Source organism: Ochotona curzoniae, unplaced genomic scaffold (assembly GCF_017591425.1).
Source record: "Ochotona curzoniae isolate NIBS_2020 unplaced genomic scaffold, NIBS_Ocur_1.0 contig_3498, whole genome shotgun sequence".
NCBI lineage: Eukaryota > Metazoa > Chordata > Mammalia > Lagomorpha > Ochotonidae > Ochotona > Ochotona curzoniae.
The window spans coordinates 40918805-40942393 of NW_024465885.1; the positions used below are offsets into that span (position 1 = coordinate 40918805).

Here is a 23589-nt window from a genome sequence, read left to right on the forward strand (position 1 = left end):
AAATCCAGTAATATTTATTATCATTTGTGAACTTGACTTTTATGGAAAATTTCCCCACGTGCATGAAAATATACTCCAGGTACCTGAGGAACGGAAGCAAGCAGGAAAGCTGATTCCAGGTGCTAGAGGCGCATACATTGTGCAGCATGGGGAGAGATAGCAGGAATAGATTCTCATCTGTAAGTTTCAGCAAATGTAGGGGGATTTGTTCTTGGATTAAATAGTTAGCCTTTCGTTTCGGTAAAACCTGAAAGAAAGCAAACAGTAGAACATCTTGGTTCTCACTTGTTATTAATGCTCTTCTGTTTAAAGCATTGGCAAAAATAAAGTGGGATCCTTTTTTAGTTTCTGCTATCTATCCTTCTGAAAATGAAAATTCTGACGCTTGATTTGATTCTGTCGCGACACGCGGTGTGCTTACTGAATTTTCATTTTAAGCAATGATAAAACTGACTCGGGGCTCACTTTTCTGCCTGGCACAAAGCTATACACGTAATTTGGGAGAGTGTTCGAAGTTTTCCTCACTGGGATTACAGTCTCCTTTAATATAAAACTGAGCTTGATGGAATGGGAAAAGTCAAGCTTATTGAAGAAAGCTCAATTTCTAAAGCTTCTTGCAGCTGAATACTGCCATCTATGATCTAAATGTCAAAAGACTGCCTTTGAGACAGAGCTGAATTTGAAATCTGCAGAAATAGGTGGGACTTATCAGGTTTGCAAATAAATAAATAAGTTATTTGATCTCCTAAGCTCAATGATGCGGGGCAAGCATTCTGTGAAAGCATTTCCATTGCAATGTCAGCCGATCTTGAATATAAAGCATATTCCACACAAGCATCCAAAGAGTTTCTGGAACCATCGCGCTGCCCATCAGGCACCGATAATCTATTTTTAAAGATTCAGACATCAAAGAAGCAGATTGAATAGCCCAGAAATGACAGTGCAATATGCGTGCATTTTCTACATGATAAATAATGCATCAGTGAACTGCAAGGAGTGAGTTATTTAACATATAATGTTTAAAATCAACTGCTTAAGAAATTAAAAGCCTACTTAAGATTAAGGCCATGGTTAACATAGCATTGGGGACTTTTGGATCCTTTAATTGAGTACTTCCCTTTGCGTCCTAGCTGTGTATCTGATTTTAGCGTCATCTAATTGTGTATATTAGGGGAAGGGTAGGTGATCACTATGAACCCACATGGGAAAAGCAGACTGTTTTAGGGTTCATCCTGACCAGTCCAACATGTTGTAGTCACTTAGAAAGTGGACTGGATGGGGAAAAACCTCTTTCCACCCTTTTTTTCCTCCTCTGGCTCTTGCTCTCTGGCTCTCCATCTTTCAAATGAATATAAGTTCAGAATAAATATTTTTGAAAGTGAATTCTATCATGAAAGATGCTTTACCAAGTGAAATGTTTAAAGTTAAGGAGTAAAACTAAACCAACAAAAACACTGCTTGCGTCATTGATATTGTTTAGCATAAATACCACAGAATATCATACTTGTTTATTTGATAAGACAAATTGTCTCCACTTGGGTATTTCCACAACTCTTTTCTATAGTTAGAAAACTTTTCTATAGTGAAAATAGAAAAGCATCGTTAAACTGTGTATTTGTCTTTACTTAAAATCATTAATGCTAAAGGAAACTAAAAGGTCATTTTCCAATCACAAGTTCTTTTTCTTCTTTTTTTTTTTTTGAACTGAAAATAATCTCTGATTCTTCCTCTTATTTTCGTAATTCACTTGTTATTTTGCACTGCTTTGTCCTTTCTCACTTTTTGCCCCAAATTTTATGGTTTTCTTATTTATAAACATTTATCTCATCTTCTCTACACAGTCTTCTTTTGATTTCCTATTCAGTCACTTCTTACTATCTTGTATGTATGCCTGCTGTTAAGCTTTTCTTACTTTTTAAAAAAGATTTATTTGACTTTTATTGGAAAGTCAGATTTACAAAGAGGAGGAGAGACAGAGAGGAAAATCTTCCATTCATTGATACACTCCCCAAGTGGCCACAATGGCTGGTGCCGTGCCTATCCAAAGCCAGAGCTTCCGCTGGGTCTCCCACATGGGTGCAGGGTCCCAAGGCTTTGGATACTCCTCTTTCCCGGGCCACAAGCAGGGCGCTGGATGGGAAGCGGGGCCACCAGAATTAGATTGAGCACCAGTATGGGATCTCGGCATGTTCAAGGTGAGGACTTTAGCCACTAGGCTACTGTGCTGGGGCACTGTTATTTATTTATTTATGTTTTATGCAATATTGACTTATTAAACAGCTGGACTGGAAAATTTTAAAAAGAAAATATGATCATATTTTTCTATCAGACATTTTTCTCTCATATTTTCATGTGCAAACAGAAGAAAGCTAATCATGATCAAGGTTAGTAAGCAATTTTATACTATTTCATTCTATTTTCATGTATCATGGCCAATGTTTATTTCAATAAAGGATTCCTCAGTAACAAGAAAATATGGAAATGTACAGATGGTCACACTGTCTTTTATTCAGGTTTTCTCTCCACTGAACACTTAAGATTCTTACAACTTTTTCCTTATTTGAAGTAGTATTTGGATGAAAGTGCATTGTGAAACATTTGTGAACCCTTCCAATTATTAATAAGCAAATACTTTAAGGTTATGCAAAATTTTCTTTCCCCACCCTTTTTATTGCTTTGACCTGTGCTAGAAAAATATAACTTAAAATCTTCCCAAGCCACAACGCTCTGCCTGCAAAGGAGGAAAACGAAGAAACATGATTCATTGTTGAGTAAGCATTAAAGCAGGATGCAATGCCTATGAGAGCAGATGAGTTGTAAGATTGAAATGACGAGAAGAAAATCTAACCCATCTAACAAGCAGATGTCCACACTTGTTCTCAAGGTAACTATCCCTCAAGCAGGCTGCCTTCATGTCACCATTCGTCTCACACGGCTCATCCTCACTCTGCCTGATATTTTAGGGGCTCACCTGTATCAAATCACTGGCTTTATTCCTTAATCCAACGAGAAAGACATTCTTCTTATCTTAATAAGAGGAGATCGTTTTACATTTTTTTTTTCAAAACAAATGCTCTAAGGAAAAGGAGAAGTGGGAAATGTTTTCTTATTTTCTCTTATTTTCAGTGGAGAGAATTCAGCTTCTTGTTTTTAACGTGCTTTTGTTATTTCCCTGCTTTGCTTTGATAAGAAATTGGTTTTCTTTCGGTTCACATAAAATACTTAGAGTTACATTTCAAAATAGCCTATGATTTGTGTCATATACCTATTTGTTTTTTAAAGATTTATTTGTTTTTATTACAAAGTCAGATACAGAGAGGAGGAGAGACAGAGAGGAAGATCTTCCGTCCAATGATTCACTCCCCAAGTGATCTCAATGACCGGAGCTGTGCCAGTCCGAAGCCGGGAACCAGGAACCTCTTCTGGGTCTTCCACACAGGTGCAAGATCCCAAGGCTTTGGGCCATTCTCGACTGCTTTCCCAGGCCACAAGCAGGGAGCTGGATGGGAAGTGGAGCTGCCAGGATTAGAACCGGTGCCCATATGTGATCCTGGCATGTTCAAAGCGAGGACTTTAGCTGCTAGGCCACGGTGCCTGGCCCTGTTTGTTTTTAACTCTCTTATTTCTTCAAACACTGTTTTGGGCTTGGAACAGATCAACTTGAAATTCTTTGCAATCTTTTCACCAAAAAAAGTGGGGTTTATATTATATTCTCCTTTTCCCTTTGCTGGTTTTGACTAGTTTTCGGGGAGCATGCGTGATAGGCCTACCGACATGGTTGCTGTGCTTTTGCTTGATGGCTTAGAGAACATGGTAGACAGTTGATCACCTACTTGGAGAGGTCATAGGGACCCTGAGATGCCCTGCAGTACAGATGGGCCCAGCGGAAACCAGGCATTCGAACATGAATGCCAAGAAGCCTCAGGCAGTGGGGAAAATTGTGATTTACCCATTAGACCTAGCTATGGGCAAAAGTCCTTGCTACAAATCAGCTACTGCATAGCCCATTTGAGAAACTGTGATACATAAAATGGTTATTGTTTTAAGATACGAGGCTTTGGAACAGTTTCTCATTCAGCGAGCAATAATTAGAACAAGGCTTATTGTTCATTTTTTTCTTCTTTTTCTTTAAAGATTTATTTCATCTATTTGAAATGTAGAGTGAGGAGTGTGAGCAAGATTGAGAGAGATATTCCACCCACCGGTTCACTCCCAAAACAGCTCCAATGGTCAGAGCCGGGTTGGTGCAAAGCCATGAGCCAGGAGCTCCCAGGACCATGAGATTTATTTTTGTAGAAGATTTTTCAGCTTTCAAACTGGAGAGCAATTGCAGTTGTAAAACATTTTTAAACAGTTTTAATGTTTTTTTTTTCTTTTTTTTTATTAGAACGGCAGATATACAGAGAAAGAAATATGGAGAGAAAGATTTTCAGTCCACTGGCTCACTCCCCAAGCGGCCACAATGGGCAGAGCTGAGTCAATATGAAGCCAGCAGCCAGGAGCTTCTTCTAGGTCTCCCACGTGGGTGAAGGATCTCAAGGCTTTGAGCCATGCTTGACTGCTTTCCCAGGTCACAAGAAGGAATTTGAAAGGGAAGAGAAGCAGCCGGGATAGGAACCAGTGCCCACACGAGATCCCAGCACATGCAAGGCAAGGATTTCAGCCACTAGGCTACTGCATAGGGCCCAGATTTTTCCTAAGAATTATTTCTCCTTATTGGAAAGAGCTACAGAGAGAGGAGACAGACAAAGATCTTCCATCTATTGATTTGTTCCTCATATGGTGACTACAGTGTGAGTTGAACAGGTCTTAAGTCAGGAGCTTCCTCCATGTCTCCCACATGGGCGTAGGAGTCCATGGACTTCCGCCATGCTCCAGTGCCTTCCCAGGTCACAAACTGAGAGCTGGATAGGAAGTAGAGCTGTCAGTACTCAAATGGCTGTCCATATAGGATGCCATCACCACAGGCTACAACATGCTGGTGCTTAGCATTTCTATTCATTAACATCTAATAAACTGCAGTTCCTCCTTCACAGAGGACTTCTATACAACTTTAAAGAAATATTTACCCGTACCTTATCTTCAAAATATTGGGTGGAATGATTCATCAAAATCAGAAGAGAAAAGAAAAATATATCTGTGGTGTTTTCACAAACACATTCTTCCTAGGTTGCCAATAAAGAACAAAATGAAACTCCACAACCATGGGTCTCTCTCCCTAATATCCTGGCTCCCAATTCAATTGTAAAATATAGAAACCATCAAAAACAGCAACAACCACAGTCGGCAAAGGCCATGATTGCAGAAGCTGTTACAGAAGTGGAAGATGGGCAGCAGGAGAAAACAGGTGGCAAAGAGCTGGGTGGCTGGATGGAGTAGATTCATTTCTTAGTGATGCCTGGTTTGATAACAAAGAAAAGGCCACCAGTTTACTCTAGCTTTGAAAACACAAAGGAAGAAAAACCAACTAAGTTGGTAAGAAAGGTTGAAAGAACTCTTTCCTGGACGAAGAAAAGTACTCAGCTTTGATGCCTTCTCTTATCATAAGTCTTCCTGTTGTTGGCATTTTCATATGCATTTTATTCATACTTGAGAATATGCCAGGGGAAAAGGTACTCAGTGGGACTAAAAATTTATAATTATCATTGAACTAGTTGCATTTCCCCTTTCAGGAGGATTTCCACACAGTTGCAGAAAGAAATCCATTCCTATTTCTTCAACAGTAAATTAGAAGATTCAAAGTAAGTGGTGACTTGAAAGAGAAGGAATCTCTTTAGTGCAATCATGCAGATGAGGCTCCTTTGCCACAACGGCGAGGTGGGATAAGTGGCGCACATCTGTCTTCCAGCAAGACAAGTCTGACACTGAGCTTGGTTTGGTGTTGAAATGGTGGAGCCTGGGAATACAAAGGCAGAAGTTTTAATGCCAGATATTAGGCTGCCAGTGCACCCCATCTAGCTATCAGAACCTGCTAGGGGCCCTACAGGGGTTCGGGGGAATGCTGTCAATTGGCCAGAGGGAGCTTGTGATTCATGGGAATAGGGGCTACCAAGGGAATCTTTGACAGGTGAGGAATGCCTTCTGGAGATTTCCACAGACCAGGCCACTATACTCTCAGACAAGAGAAAGAGAGCACAGAGGGGGTGGTTCAAAAACGGAAACTAGAGGGCCAATCTGAACCAGGCCAAGGCACCTACTCACATGGGGTACGTGGGATGCGCTAAAGAGCATTCCCTTCTTCCGGTCAGTGCAAACAAAAACTGGGACTCATGGACCTATCTGGCAGGGTTCCTCTGCAGTACATGTCTGTGAGTTTTGGGGCAGGAGATGGGCCACATCAGACTGGGCCACAGAACCCAATGATGCATGATAGAACCACATCTGGGGGCAGATTCTGTAGAGGGTTTGTGAGCTTGCCTGTGAGACTGCAACATATATCTCTTTGTATAGAAGTTGAAGGTGGTGATGGGCTGAACCAGGCACAACCACAGGAGCTGGGGCTAGGAGTAGGCAAGGTTGGGCAAGGTTGCATCACCTGTTGTCATATGCAAGAACTCATTCCAGGGACGGGCCAGGCTGGATTAGACTGCACCACTCCCTGGCACATGGAAAGCTCTGGACTCGGGGGTAGACATTGCCAAGCTGGGTTGATCCACCTGTTGGCATGTATGAGTTCCAGGGCTGGGAGTAGACCTGGTGGTAGAACTTGGAGAATTCCCCTGCTGGTCCATATCTCCCATTGATGAACATAAGTAACAAGGCTTGGGTTGGCCCATGCCATACAAAGTTGCAGCTCTCATGAGCATATGTATGGCCTGGGTCCAGGGGAAAGCTGGGCTGGGCCAAACCTCAAGACTTACTTGTTTGGCACAAAAGCCAAATCTGGGCAGGCCAGGCTGGTTTTCATCCACCTGCAAGAGCTAAAATGGGTGCAGGGCAGTAGGGTTAGACTATACTACAAACTGGTGAATTTTAGGACTCAGGCAGGCCATGTCAGTTTGGGTCACTGCACCCTCTGGCATGCATGAGATCCAGATTTGAGAGCAGGTTGGTAGAGAGACTAGAGCCATTTACCTGCTAGGCTGCAGCTCCCACTGCTGAGTGTGAGCTCCAGAGCTGGAGGCAAGCCGAGCTGGATAAAGCAGCCTGTTTATATATGGTAGGGTCAGGTCTGAGGGCAGGTAGAGTTGAACTAAGTCATAGAACCCATGTGTGTGCATGAATGCCTTTTTGGATGTAAGGCAGGCTGAGCTAGGCCACAGTACATGCCGGCACATAAGAAACTGAGGCTGTGGGCGAGTCTGGAGGAGGCTACTGGGGGTCACCAGATTAAACCACAGCACCTGCTGGTGCAAGAGATAGGCTTATGGTGGGCTGGGTTTGGCGAGGCTGCAGCACCTATCAGTTCATGTGAGAGATGGGGTTGGGGATGGAATAGGAAAGGAGGTGGCATGCATTGACTGGTGCAGATGACAGACCAAACCTGACCTTGGACTAGCCAATGCACATGAGAGCCAATCTGAAGTCATCCCAGGTGAGGTTTCTTTAGAGATTACCCAACTAGACCACTGAAGTTAAACCTTGGCCTCAGGGAAAATCACAAGGTTTGTGCTCCCTCTTTGGAGTGCATATATCAAGAATGGGCTTCCTCAGTTGCTAACGTCCATGCAATGGGCAGCTTGCCCAGATACACACAGGCACCATTACAGCCAGTTCATTTAAGTCAGCAGTGGGCACTGAGTGACTCATCAGAGAATGGAAAACAGGTTGGACAACTCTCGAGGCCAAATTTTATAACAGGTGTCTGGGTCTGTGGATGCACTAAGGTGGACTTAGTCAATAGACCTTGGAAAGATTTTATCAACCCTGGGGCAAGAAAACTCACAATGTCTCAGAACTTTCAAAACCATTCATGTAACATGCGGAATGTTCTTCTCCATATTGGGGTCTCTAATGTAACATCAAATGACTGTTACCCATCCCCAGGTGCTGATGCAATTTGACAGCAAGAGGCAGACCCCAGCTCTTCATCCCTTGGGGACAAAGAAAAATTAATGAACTGAAACATTTATCTCATCCACCTTTCTCTGTACCTTGACCCTCCCCACACTAATCAGAGGCCATATGGGCCTCTGACTATGCACATGGGTATGTACCCCTTTGTACGAGGTAAGTCATAATAAGAATGAAATAAATATATTTTTAAAGAAAATTTAGATATCAAAACATTGACCACTTACATTTCCTTTTCTGTTATTAATTAATTTTTATTTTTTCATTTCTGCCATGTACAAGATGTCAAATTTGTCTGTTAGATGGGGAAAAGTGGTTTTGATTTGTGGATTTTTTTTCTGCCAGTTTCCTGCAGGAGGAGGGTAGAGAGTGGATGCAGAGGATGGCAGTTTGAACTTTGCAAATCTTCCCCCAGGGTTCTGGCTCACGGTGTCTCTTAGGTTTGTTGCAATGATTATGGCTCATCAATATCCCCTTTTTTCCTTCTTCCTTCTTGTAGCAGCCTTTTCATGATTATTTTAGTGCTTTCTTAAGGTCAGGTATCTGAAGGGATATGGTTTTTGAATACAGAACTAGCCACAAAGTTGCTTTAATTTTCACTTGAAGGTGAATACAATGCTTGCTGGGAACAGATTTCTTGAGTTGCACATTTCTCATTGACATTTATCTGCTGTTACACTCCTCAAACGGCTTCCATGGCTAGGGCTGGGCCAGTGGGAAGCCAGGATCTTAGAGCTCCCTCCAGTTCTCCCGCATTGATGCGGGGTAAAACACAAGCCATCTTCCACTACTTCCCAGCGACCTTAGCAGAGGGCTGGATCAACAGTGCAGTAACTGGGATCTGAATGGTGTCCATATGGGATGCCAGTGTTGTAGGTAGCAGCTTTATTGGCTAAGCCACAACATCATCCTCTCATTGATTTTCACACTAATTCATCATCTTCTGTCTTCTAGGCCTATGGTTGAAAAATGTGATTGAATGTGTTGCTATTATTACATGTCTTTTAAAGTACTTAGCTACCTTTTACTATTAATTTTTTCCAGTTATTAATACTTTTTGCCATAGTTGATGCAAGCTTGAATAGTTTTTCTGTACTTGGAAAACTAATTCAATGAAAAGTTCTTTACAAAGCTTTCTAGGCCCTCCAAGAGCCATATCATCAGCAACCTTGATCCTTTTCTCTCTTAAAGGATTTCCCATGCTCATTCCTATTTATTAGTTTGGCTGCCATGTTCTCGAGATCTAAGATCTTTATGCTTGTTCTATAAAGCAACGATTTTTGTCTGTCTACTCAGTGTTTTGAGGTTTTTATTTTGCTTAATTTTCTTAAAGCCAAATTTTTGACTCAACAATGAACTCTTTTAGCTCAGCTCCCTGTTGATTTATGAAATGTAAAAACCCAGTTAGGCTGCTCCCAAGATGCTCATTAATCCTGTGATTTGATCCTCTGTAGGCTCTCAAATATCATCTACTTAGTTGTCTTCTCCCTGCTCCAACAAATCCCTCCAGGAGTCCCAGGTACCAGCATTCCTCAGCTCTTCCTTCTTCCAGCTGTGGAATTGCACTTGACCTTGCTTTACGCGATTCTGGAACCCTGTCCTTGTAGAAGTCAAGTTGCCACAATGAGCAACAACCCACACAGTCATGCGGGAGCTGTTGCAATTGGAAGAATCTAGTAGTCCGAAAGCTTTGAACAACGAACTTGCTACAGAAGCTCTAGGAAGCAACCTCCAGCTACAGCCTCAAGTTTAAGAAGGAGGAGAGACCCTGCCCATTCTTGAACCCCTCACATTTTGTGTCAGCTCTGAGAATATTTCTTGGGATTCCACAGGCAGACAGATGCCTTCTTGCCTCTGTGACTGGGAAGCAGGCAGAGGCCTGTGTCTGCACTGCTTTCTTAACTCCTGCTAGAAGTTCAGGATTGGCTTTGGGCTGTTCATTGGCAACCTTTGCCTCTCACAGCGTGCGGAGTTGGGCATAGGTTGCACTTTCCTCCTGTCACGTGACCTGCAGCGTTCAGAATGCCTGTTGGCTTGGTGTTAAGGACTGCTCTGCCTGCTTCGGTAGAAGGATCAGAGTTGGGAGGAGAGCTTGAAGAAGTAGGATTCCAAGAGCACCGAGAGCCTTCTCAGGACCAGGAGTGAAGCAAAACCCATGCAAGATAAAAAGTCTGAGAAAGCATTATTCAGGTAGAAGTTCTTAGTTTTCAGGTATCTAAAACAATAATTGTCCAAATGCTCAGGGCATGTTGGAGAAGGGAGTTAAAATGTGGGAAAAGTGTAGCATGAGGCCATCCTGTGTTTCAGAATAGTGTGGTGTATGATCAGAGAGTCAAAGAAAGCCGAGGGTTGACAACATGGAAGTTACACATCCCTGGGGGGCCATGTGTGATGCTGACAGCATGTAAGCCAGATGGGAGACGTTCAGGAAGTCAGCTCTGGAAGCGATGTGCTTGGACAGCATTGTAGTAAGAGAAGCACAGCTCTGCAACACCAACTCTTCTCACACAAAGCCATTGATCTTCAAGATTTAATGTAAGACATGCACACATGCACTAGTGTGTTGATATCGAATACTATAAAAATGCTTTGTAGATTCACACATGAATGTATACTAAATAATATATCTGTACATCATTTTACCCTTTTGAGTCTCAGTGCAGTCCTAAACTAAGTATCTGTCACATGGTGAACAGCACCAAGCACAAGGTGGGTAATGCACTGAATGGTATATTTGCCACTATTATCACTTGCTGTGGGACTGTAAACCCCTTGAGAGCAGAAGCTGCCTTTCTCCCATCTGCTGACGCTCACACTCACACCGCTGCAATCATTTTGGATATGGACTCAGCAGAAACAGGTTCATGGAGGAGGTAAGAGTTGGTAGAATAGGAGAAAGAAAAAAAAATAGCATTTTATTTTCCTTAAAATAAGTAACTAAAAGTTTCCAATATTAGCTCAAGATGTATTATTTACCAAATGCCATAGTAAGGACATTATATATGCATTGCCTCAGTTCATAATGACAACTTCCCTTGGACTCAGGCACCGTTCCCATCCTTAGTTCACAGATAAGAATGTGAAGCATAAGAAGTTAAAGAAGTTAAAGGATTGCCTGGTTCTAATTGGCAGTGCTGTGCTTCAAACACAGCTTTGGATCTTGGCTCCTAACCACTAGGACATATTGCTTCCAGTGCAGAGATAAGCATGTTTCTCAGAGACATGGATTTTTTATGAAGTTAAACATTTTAGAAAATATGATCCACATCCGATTTACTGAGCTGTCTCATGTTAACAGAGATGATTGTCAAAAGGTGTTGGAGGTCTGAATCCGGACTGACAGTTAGGATGCTGGTGTGTGGATTCAACTCCCCTCGTGATTCTGAATCCAGCTTTCTGATAATACAGACCCTGGCAAAGCAGCAAAGATGATGGACTCAAGTGATGGACTCCTGCAGCCTTAAAGAAGACGTCTGCTGAGTTCCATAAGCATCACCAAGTCTCACTTATATTGGCACTCTGGGAATGAACCTCTGGATGTAACTTCTATTTTACTCCCTTTTAAATTAATTAATAAATTAGATAATTAAAATTTTAAAAGCGAATAGATTCAGTAATCATCCCATTTCTTTTCCTATAAGCTTTTTTTGCTTTTTTTTTTTTTTGTAATGGAATTTTCAACACACCTACTGCTATTTTTGAGCGGCCAATAAGGTCAGGAATGAGTACTATCTAAAAGCTCCTCTTGTCTGAAAGAAGCACTTAGAAGTTCATGGAGGTAAATGCCACAGGAGCAGAAGATTGCTAAAATAGCTGCAAATTTTGTAGGCTGTAAATAGCATTCACAAGGAAAAATTTGGAAAATGGATTAGAAAAACAAAGCACTTTAAACGTACATGCTAAAGCAAATATCTAAATCTTCTCAAGGAAAAACGAGATACATGCGTATTCATGTTTTGTTTTGGATATTTTCTCTAAAGTTACAAAACTACATGTTATTTTTTTTAATTCACATTAATTTTGCAAAATTCATAATACTCAATGTGGAAAACCATGATTTTGATATCTTATTCTACATTCCCATAGAATTTATTCATGTATGTTTTATACAGAACTCTAAAATATTTTAAAGAAGCCTGTTATATAAAAGGACAGATTTGATATGTAATAATTCCAGCATCTGGCTCGCTGCCAAATGGCTTATGCATGTTCTTGCTATAACAGCCTTACTATTTCACGTTAAGGAGTGAGAGGTTGTTGAGGCTAATGAGCTCCCCGAAAGTCACAATGATGGTTGGGACACTGTTCTCTTTTGAGTCTTTAAACATCTCTAGTACACATGCTTTTCATTTCATGTGCTGCCTTTCATGTGTACAATATATCTAACACTCTAGGCTGAATAATATACAAAGCCCTGAAGCTTATATTCTGTTGTCCCTATCTGATAACTAGAGAATAAAAGATGAGGAAACCGAGCTATATTGAGTTCTCTGATTTGTCTAAAGTCTTGAAAATCACCAATCGTAAAGTAATAATCTAAATCACATCCTCTGCCTTCCTCTCTTCTGTCCGTTCAGTGATGTTGCTTTTCTGTAACACTGCTCTGTACAACCGCTTTCTTCCGCTTCTTTGTCTCACTCTCTATTTGTAGTGTGTTTATTCCATGATATTAAGGTAGGCCTTGGGCAAATGAGCCACTGTAGTTTTAGGCATGAACTTTATATCAGTTATTGTACTGGTTATACTACTTGACAGAATTTGCTTTCCAGATAGTAAATGCTTTTCCCTGTCAGTTGGCATAGGATAAAGTATTTGGCATTTATGTTATAGGCAATGAGTTGTCCCTATAAAGATTATCAGTAGTGCATGAGGGTACCAGAGTTGAATTTAAAAAGGAACTATGTTAGGTATATGAAGGATAACTGAGGGAAAAATACACAAGTGAGCATGAGAACCAGGACTGGGGTTGGGCTTGGCTAGACAGGCAGTGGCACCCACTGGCATGGAATGTGGACTGGAGAGTGGAGTTGGTTGGGTTGAGTTGGGCTTCAATGTCCAACGATGTATATGAGAGCTCAATGGGACATGTGGCAGACCTGACTAGTCCACTGCACATACTGGTAGGCACAGAAACCGGAGCTCGGGGGCCAGACCGGCGGGGGGGGGCATTATTGGATGTTGCTCTGACTGGGCTGCAGCTCCCGCTGCTGTATGTGAGGGCTGAGCAAGTGTTGAAAGGGCAGGGCCACAGCATCCATTGGTTTGTTGAGGATGGAGGGCAGAACAAACTGATCAACTACCCCAGTGAAGCTTGACTCCCAATTTATGGGCCAATGCAAGACTCATAGGTGGACTGAAACAGCCAATCGACCTCAGAAGGATTTCCTCATCCCTGGAGCAGCAATATCAGCAGCATCGCAGAACTGTTGAAACCACATGAGCAGAACCCTCAGAAAATGCTCCACAGAGGGGACCCTGTGATACATCGGGTGGCAAGTCTCCAATACCCTGGTAATGTGGCGATTAGGAGGCTGGGTGTGGTTTCTCCTCTTGTATCCCTCTCATCCCATATACAGGAAGAAGAAAAAGAAAATATGGAAAGAATTGTCTTACCCACTATCCCCTGATTCTTGAAGTTCCCTACCCTGTTCAACTATGTAAACATGATCAAAAGAAATTTAAAGGGAAAAAAAGGCAAGGGAGGGAGGGTGGTGAGAGGAAGAAAGGAAGGAACAAATGAAAGAAGAAAGAAAAGAAGCATAGAAGGGAGAGGGGAAAAGAGGGAGAAAAAACAGACGGGCACGTGGCATAACAGCTGCTGTCCCATAGGAGCACCTCTTCTCGTCTTGGATTCCTCTCCTCCAATCCTGGTCTCTGGTAATGTGCCTGATGCCTGAGAAAGTAGCACTTGGGCCCTTGCCACGCACATGGGACACTTGGGTAGAATTCCAGGCTCCAGGTTTCAGCCAGGCCAAGCTGTTGTGGCTGTTTGGGAAGTGAACCGGCAGTTGGAGGATATCTCTCTCTCCTTCTCTCTCTTTCCTTTTCTCTCTCTGTATTTTTGTCTGTGTCGGTGTGTGTCTATCTCCCACTCTTTCAAATAAATAAACCTTTCAAGCAAACAAAAAGAAAAGTACAAAAAAAAGACACAAGTCTAGAATGTGCCTTCAGCTATGTAGGAAGGAGGTGAGAGCGAGCGTGCACAGGTGGAGAAAGCTGTCAGAAACGCACCCAAAGCCGTGGCGTTAGGAAAGCTAGCAGTCTCATCATACTATTTGGGAACAAGGAAATAAATGGATTTAACTTGGTATGTTCACGGCAAGCCCTCTAGATTTAAAAACATGCACATGAGGGATTGGTGTTTAGATCTGCCCTATGGTGTTTTTCTTTAAGATGCGTAGTTAGATTTGCTTTTATGAATATTTTGACCCAAAGAAGCAAAAGTAATGCAAAGATAAGGGAGATCACCATCAGAGAAAAAGAAAAAAATTAAAAACTGCTTTTGTTTTTCTAACGGTAGTTAAACGTGTGATTTTTACACAAAGATCAGTTTACGACCCAGACACTACTGAAAAAAAGTCCAATTTCCAGACACCACTGATTATTTCTCCCTACTCTACTGGGTAATCGGCTATTCCAGAATATTCTTTTCTGTGAACTGAACTGAATTAATGATATCATCAGTCTCATGTAGGATGCAATGATGTCATTCATACAAAGCAGTGGAGGACCTTGGGAAGAGTATGTGCCCACGGTGCAGACCACAGCAACTTTTATTATATCTCAATGAGTATTTGACTATAGAAAGCACTGAAAGATGTGGATATTATATATATAAAACTTACACTGGTATTCTGGGAGCTACAGTACAACTTAGTAAATTACATTTTTGGCAATGAACATCAGTATATGAATCCAATGACTATACGGTATATTGTTTTTAAATTATATATAGCAGTTTCTTAGTGTTGAAAATATCTTCAAAATGAATCATTGGCATCTTTTGCAAAATTAAAGAACTAAAGATAACTGCTTTTCAAAAACATTTTTATACATTAATAACATGGAAAATTTTTCAAATAAAAAAGACACAGTTTATAAAATACAAGACAAAGCTTATAATGTACATAGTTATTTAAGCTAGACAAAAACAGATACACACTTCCAAATTGGATTATCCATTTCATCAAGTTTGGAGGAAACAGAAAGCTATAGTATTTCACAGTTTAATAAAATAGAACAAATAGGAAATTTATTTTTGACAGAAAATTATCTTCGACGGAAGTGCAATTTTGACTTTAACCCAACTATGCACAGTGCAGTTCTCCAGCTGTAACATTTTTGGAAAATTTAGGTGGAATTGGGGGTAGAATTAAAGCATGTTATATTTCTGTGTAGGTATTTATATTGCCAAAAGCTTTAAGTCTATATTCAGATGCTTGTTGAAATATTCTCATATATACATGATTTTTGTCAATCAGCATTCTTCTCCAGAAACAAGACATTAAGAGGAAAAAATTTCACTTTCTTAGAATTATGACTATTTTGCCATCTCAGTTTAATCATTCTTCTTAGTAAGTCCTTATAAATAGGTTGGAAATAAGGCTTGTTGCAGAAAATCTGCCTTTTAAATGATATTAATTTGACACATAGGAAAATGAATTTCTCTAGGGAGAGGATAAAGGAGAGAGAATTTCTAAACTTCTAGTCTGAAAAACAGGATATGAGACAAGCCATTTAATTCCCTTTACACTATTGACTGCAGTCTTCATTTGAACCTTCGTTATAAATAGTATAGTAATCCTTTAGCTGTCTTTCAACAATTAATATGAACCTTCTTCAAGTCTATCTCTCTGCCAAAAAGCAATCATTGAGTTCTATTTATTCAGTGTAATGGACATGTATTTCATTTTAAATAAAACCATATAAGCCTGACTCTATTTACATGAGAAATAAATGTCATGTTCATTCAGGTACATAATGCTATGACATGGAGATATTGCAGTTATAAAATAATACAGTCTTTAACAATGTCATTTTGAAATAACTGATAAAAGGAATAGATGCATGAAACATTTCAGCAAACAAATTACCAGATGTCCTTAAACAATCCAAATGGCATGTTCAGTATCTCATTCTGCTGGAATAACTTATAAAATCATAAACAGCTGATGCGTAGTTCCTGTAATTAATGTTCAGCAGTTAAAAATGACAAATCAATGTTCCATTGAGCCCCATGATTATAAAATAGTGGGCATCCACGCCATTTGCATGGCATAACAGGTAACGTTAAAAAAATATATACACAACTACACGTACTGACTTTTGGAGTAGACACTCGGTGACTTCTTTTCCGTGTGATAACTCTTTTGGGTTGTGCGATGGGAAGGTATTGAGTATCTGTAGCTACTGCTCTTCTCAGCACAGCAAAATCCACAGCAGAACAATGTCCCTCCAGCAATCAGCAGCAGGGAGGTGGCCCAGCCTACGTAGAGGGCATCTCCAAGCTCACGTTTCTGGGCCACATTCACTATGGGATTGTAGAAATCTCGGATGATGGCATGGGCAACCCAGCTCACGGGGATGAGTACCAAGATACCTGTGACAATGAAGATGATCCCGGTCGTTAGCAGGATGTGACCTTTCACCTTCTCGTCGTCCCCAATGCACCTGGTGCACTTCATCCCAATGATGGCTGTCATGAAAGCCAGGAAGCACAACACGGAGGCAGCACACATCAGTCCTCTAGATGCCTGCAGATCCGGAGAAAGAGCCAGCAGGGAATCGTAGATTTTGCACTGCATCCTGATGTTAGCATGCCTCATGCAGCTCATCCACAGGCCTTCCCAGCGGTTTTCAAAAACCACAATGTTGCTCTCAATGAAGGCAGACACTCTCCACTGAGGCATGATGGTGACAGCCAGTGTGCCCACCATGCCAACACCACCAAGCACCAGGCCAGCGATTTGCAGGATGTAGGTAGCCATTATCCGCTGGAATGGATTTTTATCTGACAGTTGTTCAGAAGCAGGATTCTCTGTGCCTGAGTAGAGAAGAGTTCTCCACAGTCCCAAACTCAGAACCCAGTAGCTTTTCAAATAAGAGCTGCTTTGCTACTTCTAGCAGATTAAATCCAGTGTTGGCCGGCTGTGGTATTCACCACACCCCCTCCCCTACTGACTACAAGAGGGAAACTTACAAATCAGGTGTGGCAACTTTCTCAGCCAATAAGGGAGTTGGGGGGGGATGGTAACTCAGGTGTGTCAAAACCAACCAGAGATACTTGGAATGGCTGGACCTGCACATAAAAATTCTTTGTACTTATTTTCCAAGAAGATAGCAGTGTGTTTACCCACAGGCATAATTACAAATGTTTGCACAATCATCAAGGAATGAGCCAATGACATGGGCTGTGAAACAGTGCACTTTGTACAGGCAATTTCTGTAAAAGCTGTTGTGACCCAGGTATGAAATAAAATATCTGCCTAAGCAATCTTCAAGGACTGTCAAAATGCCAAAGTGAAAGGAGAGGAGGGCACTGATGGGCGGCTCATACCTGAGAAAACCACATTCTTGGACCACATGTGATCCAAGTAGTTGATTTAATTTGTATGCACCTTTAAAGCAAGCCCTGCTAGGTTAAAGTCAGGGAAAAGACAAAATAAAGCTAAAATTCTTCTCTTTGAAATCAAATACACTGACACTTTTTTTTTTAAGCCAGGAAAACAACTTGTTGGTATTTTTTCTGGCCATCTTGATTTAAAAAAAAAAAAACAACGAAAAGCCAGATGAGTTTGTTTTAATGCAGCAAACGTTAAAACACTTAAATCTTGAGTGACATACAGCTTGCTGGGTTATTTTGTCTCTGTATCTTTGTAACCTTTTTGCTTGATCTTCCTAGCTGACAAAGCTAGAATGTCGCAGGCGGAACAAAGTCTTTGGTCTATGCAAATGCCTGCCAGGTTTAAATCAATTTAGAGGACACAGTAACTACATTCGCTGAAACAAAAACATCAAGTTCAACCAAAACTGTCTTTCTCATTTTTTATATTATATCTGCAAAGGGTATAGAAGTCTCCATGTAAGAGACCGTTTGAACTGTGCCATCTCAAACGACTGATGATGGTAGTAGTTATTTTAAAATGAGCAGAAGCCGATTTGCAAACACTCCCCTAGCAAAAAATTTTCTTCTGGAGATCAACGGACCTTATCATTCCAAATTCTCGAATCCATACTTTAACTTTCTCCCCCACCATCAGCCCCATAAAACGTGTTTCTCCGTATCTTCACGTTCTCTGCTTTCTTGTGTAACTTGAGTCTAACTGTGGCTTAAGTGCTTTCTGCTCACATATTATACTTGAAGGATTCATGGTCCAAAAAAAATCCAAGTGGCTTATGAAAATTATTGAAACATAAACTCCACGTGGTGGGGAAGAAGAAGAAGTTGCCAAAGTAGATGGTCTCTTAAAACTAATTCCTATATCACCATGCATATTGTTATTATTTTATTCACCAAAGATTTTAAAAGAAAAAGCAGGAACTCAATATTTGCAGTCATCTCATTTGTTGACTTGGGAAGGCTCAACTGCAGAAATCATCTGCAATGCACACAAAAAAATAAATTAAATAGAAATAGCAGGTGTTTTGTACTTTTTTTTGTTTGCTTTGTTTTGTTTTTTTGAAATGAAAGAGAGTAAAGAGAGATCCTGTTCTCTGATTCATTCTGCAAAGGCCCACACATCTTGAGACTCCTTTAGGATAAATCAGGAATGGATGGGTGAGGGACACAGACAGTCAATCCAACATCCCACAAAGTGGCAGGAATTCAGCTAATTCAGCCAGGATTTGACACCTCCACTCTGTCACGGAATGTTGGCATCCCAAGAAGTGGCCTCATTATGCCAAACACTCCACTTCTATTTTTAAACTTCAATTGCCAAACCGGCAAAGAGTGTGACTAAATACAATTGGAAAATGAAAAGAAATGAATATAAATGATTAAGACAAGGAAGCACTCTCCATATATGCATTCACATACACTCACATCCATATGTATTACATATATATATACACATTAGATACAGATATAGATGTACATATAGAAAGGTGAGCTTCTAATCAGGCAATGATCCTGGTCACCTCAGGGTATTTTAAAACAATCATGTCCTAAGGGTCAAAGAAAATGAAAAAGGAAGGAAAAAGTGAAATTAATGAGATTGTCTGGGACAGAGATTTTTAAAATGAGAAAAAAAGGTAACTATTTAGCTTCTCTTCTGTCCAATGAGATGACTACCTTGGTTACAAAATGCATGTAGTGCTAATGGTTAGAAACATGGTCGGTCAGCAGTATTTTTATTGACCTTTAATATTACAATGGCAAAGTAATCTGGACTGTTTGTTTTATAATTGTACTTGCATCTTTATAAAGCACCGAGTACTACCAAGAACTCAAGAAAATATCATCTGTTCTAGTTAAGGTGCTACACCCTCTCCCTTGGGAAATCTCCTTTTATCTACATTATCAGAAGAATATTTTATGTTGATCTATTAAACTTACTGAATTGCCTTTAACCCAGATCAATACTGAGCAGTTCAGCTTCTTCCTCCTCACACGTCACACACAACGTCACCAACATGCTGTCCTTCTTACTCTTTCCTGCACCTTTATTTCCAAACATGTAAGCGTTAGCATCCAAATGTGAACACAGCTTGAAAAAAAAATGCGTTTCTGTTAAATAGTTGCTAGTTTCTACTGTCTTTGTTTTTGAAGGTGTCTGTTGTATTGAGGGCTTACAACTTGTATTTATTTTTCATGGTTAATGAATTATACTTGGTTGACCATGTTGGCTTGTGAAAACCATTTAATGTATCAATAGACAACTTTGTTCTTCCTAAAGTAGCAGTACGCATTGCTTACAAGCTCTTTTGAGTCACAGTTTTGTCTTTCTTGACAATCAGATGTTCTACGTTTTCAGCATTGAAATTGTCTTAGGCCCCTGTATTAGAAGTCCTTTATTTCCATTGCTCCTGTGTATATCCAGTTGTTCTGCATAGATAGATAGATAGATAGATAGATAGATAGATAGATAGATAAGCTCCTGCCAATGTTTTACCTGGTGTACAGTGTGTTAACAAAAGACAAAAGATCAGGTGAGCTAAGGAAATTGGTCTGAAGCCTAGAAGTGGCAAGATGATCTGGTTCTCAGAAGGCACCATTTGCTTGTGGAGACAAGGCAGAGTAGGCAATTCTTCTGTGTTATCACATGATGGAATGCTGGAGTCCAGCTCCATCCGAGTTCGGAGCTCGGGAAGGGTGCGTGAAGTTGGCGATAAAGAAAGACACAGACACAGACACTTGGTGCGTTCTCACAGCAGCTCAAGAAAAAGCTGTCCTTTGTATTTACTGAAACACCTCACGAGCTTCTGCACAAGCAACTAATTATTCTGTTTTTACTTCAAGACTAAGGGGGCATGTACAGACATTTGGTCATTCTGTCTGCACTTCAAGGCTAAGCAGGTGCCCCTAAAGAGAGTTCTGCAAAATATTGTCTTCATATTCTTCAAAGCAAGCCATTATTTATTCTTCAACAGTAGCCATGGAGCAACAGCCAGGACTCCAAGGCCAAGGCACATGTGATTACCTGCTAATCAGTAGTACATTCCTACTACGTTTTTATTTCTGTAATTTACCCATTATTTAATGGGAAAATAGGTTACAAGGGAAAAAATCTAAAATCTAAAACAGAAACTTCAAATGTTAAATCCCCTACAACTATAGACTACTACAACCCCAGAAACAATAAGACAATAATCAAAAGCATTTTTCTTTAATGAAAGCATCCTTAATTCCTCTTGCTAAAAATTATAAAAGCAGCTAAAACAATTACATTTCCTACACTCCTAAAAATTGCAAAGATAAGCTAGCCTTTGAGATAACAATAACCATTTTTATTGCCATAGCAGTTTCAGCTCTCACTCCCTTCACTTCCATTACTTTGTAAAATTCTTATTAAGCCATTTCCCAGAAGGCATGCTATATGTCTGTGCCTGATTTCAGGGCAATGGGTAGGTACAGATTATGTCCAGAAATGGCATGGGCTAAGGCCCACTCACCAGGGCATTATCAATAACATTAACTCTCAAGCTCATGTTGGTGGCAAAAGCCATCCCATAGGGGCAAACAATGCCTCAATAGATTACAGAATTCTTAGTGGGGTGCTTGAGTGTCCATGCAAAAAGGTAGGTAAAACTGTGTCAGAGAGAAATCTGCTGGGCCTTGCCTAACAGCTGGAAGCTCCCCGGGGCCCTGCAACACAGAGGAGCTGTTCTCTTCACACCTTCGTGCCATCCACACCCACTGCACGGACCCCAGCAATGGAAAGAGAAAGTAAGTTATAGTTTCTCCCTCTTCTAGCATACTAACCATCCATCACACAGGCTTCACCTGCAGGCACTGATTTGAACCAAATTATGGCCCAAAGGTCACATCCAACTACCATGATGCTGGGGACTAATGTTTTAATCCGTTCCTTTTTTAAAAGTGCACAAACACATCATCTATAGCATTTAGCTGCCAACAAATACAAATGAATAACTGCATAATCTAAAGGCTTATTCTTACTGCCCTAGAACTCAACTCATTAATAAGCCTCCAGCATAACAATAATGACTAATTTTTAAAGATTGATTTTACATGAAAGTCAAAGTTACAGAGAGAGAGAGAGAGAAAGAGAGAGATTCCATCTGCTTATTCCCACCCTCCCAAAAGGCTGCAAGGGTGCAAGCTAAGCCAATCCAAAACTAGAAGCCAGGAGTTTCTTCTGGGTCTCCCATGTGGATGCAGAAGCCCAAGATCTTGGGTTACCCTCCACTGGTTTTTCAGGGAGATGGATCAGAAGTGGAACAGCCCTGGCTCAAACTAGCACCCACATGGGATGCTGGCCACAGGTGGAGGATTAGCATGCTACATCTATCCACCAATCCTGAAAATAAACTTTAAAATGGATAATAATGATGGTGAAGATTAAAATGATTTCTTGCTTTTTTTTACCAACTTTTTATTGCATTTTAAAATATTAATATTTGAGTGTAGAGTGAGTTTGCATGTGTTTTGGGTAGCTCATTTACATTCTCTACTGATTATGGAGTATTTGATATCTCCACTTACAGCTCACAAGTCTAGGGAAATAAAGAAAAAGTCATGTGAGATTGCTTTTTCCCTCTAAATAAATAATCTAAATGAAAAGAGATGGCATGGGCAACCATAACTTTAATGATTTAGGGAAAGCTTTAAATGAAGTGAACTCTGTTGCTGCTAAGAGCAGTCACTGGGTACTTTATATTCCCTACACCGGAGGCTTGCTACAGCATCGCATCTGACATACAGAACATTCTTCAGAAGGCAGGGATTGTTCGACCTTTTTTGACTGAGCAAACCAGTTAGAAGAGACTGTCCCTTTCGTAAGGCTATTCATCATTCTTTCGCAAAGTCAACAGAAATGGAATCCAGGCTTGACCTTAACCCCCTCCCCTCCCAGATTAGGAGATTAGCTAACAAACCATCCAATAGAAGTAGATGAAGGACATTTCTTATATTGATTCCTATGATGGAAACTAACAAGGAAACGAAAGCTGCTTTACCTACTTATCTGCATTATGGCATGCCTGTAAAAAAAAATCCCTGGGTAACTGTTTTCTGTTTTTATTTGTTTGCTCAAATTCACTGAAGTTTGAAATAAATTCACTCAATGAAATTTCTCTACTAGGGACATTTTAAACATTTTATCATAATTGTTGCCTAGAATTTATGACTGTCCGAGATGCAGAAGTCACCATGGACATCCATTCTTGTCAGTTTCCCATTCTTGATAGTCCTTTAATTATAAGGGTTCATGACATTTAAAGATCTGATCATCGCTGAGCATGCATTTGATTAAGCCATAAACTAATGTAGTGCAACAAAGCAAGTGGCTGCATCTGTCAGTACCCTCAGCCTGTTGCAATACAAGGAAACTTTTGTGCTTTTTGAGAACTTGGCAGTGACCAAGGAGATGCGGGGCAACTGTTATTTCATTTGTCCACCACTGTTGTTCTCTTCAGTGATAAACCAATCATTTTTCCTTCTACTTTGAATTAAAGATCAAAATAAAGCATTTTTCCTGCTTCATAATGGAATTTTACAGTTACTTTGGAACTTGCTTAAAAACCACATTTTTTTTTAGAGAGAACATACAATATTTGTCCTTTTGGGACTGGCTTATGTTACTGAGCATACTGGTCCCCAGGTGGAGGGCATTTTAGCTGCAAATGGTACAATTTCATTTTCACTGGCTGTCTAGTATTCCATGGAGTGGACATAACACAGTTTCTTTGTCCGCTTCTCTTTAGATGGACATCTGGGTTGTTTCCATGGCTTCTCTATTGTAGATTGTGCTGCTATAAATATGATAGTACAGATCCCTTTCTCATACACAGATTTCATTTCCTTTTTATATATTCCCAGATGTAGGATAACTGGTTGCATGGTAGATTAATTTTTAGATGTCTTAGCACTCCCCATACTCACTTCCATATACT

General features: G+C 40.5%; 1 protein-coding gene across 1 annotated transcript; it reads right to left on the minus strand.

Moving 5' to 3' along the window:
• Positions 1 to 16322: 16322 nt before the first annotated feature.
• Positions 16323 to 17096, minus strand: CLDN8 (claudin 8). The gene has a single exon (XM_040980869.1). It carries the CDS (start codon positions 16998 to 17000, stop codon positions 16323 to 16325), a length of 678 nt encoding a protein of 225 aa, XP_040836803.1. The 5' UTR covers positions 17001 to 17096.
• Positions 17097 to 23589: the final 6493 nt, after the last annotated feature.

Coding starts and splice junctions, on each gene's coding strand:
- CLDN8 (XM_040980869.1), bottom strand. CDS start 17,000: ATGGCTACCTACATCCTGCAAATCGCTGGCCTGGTGCTTGGTGGTGTT.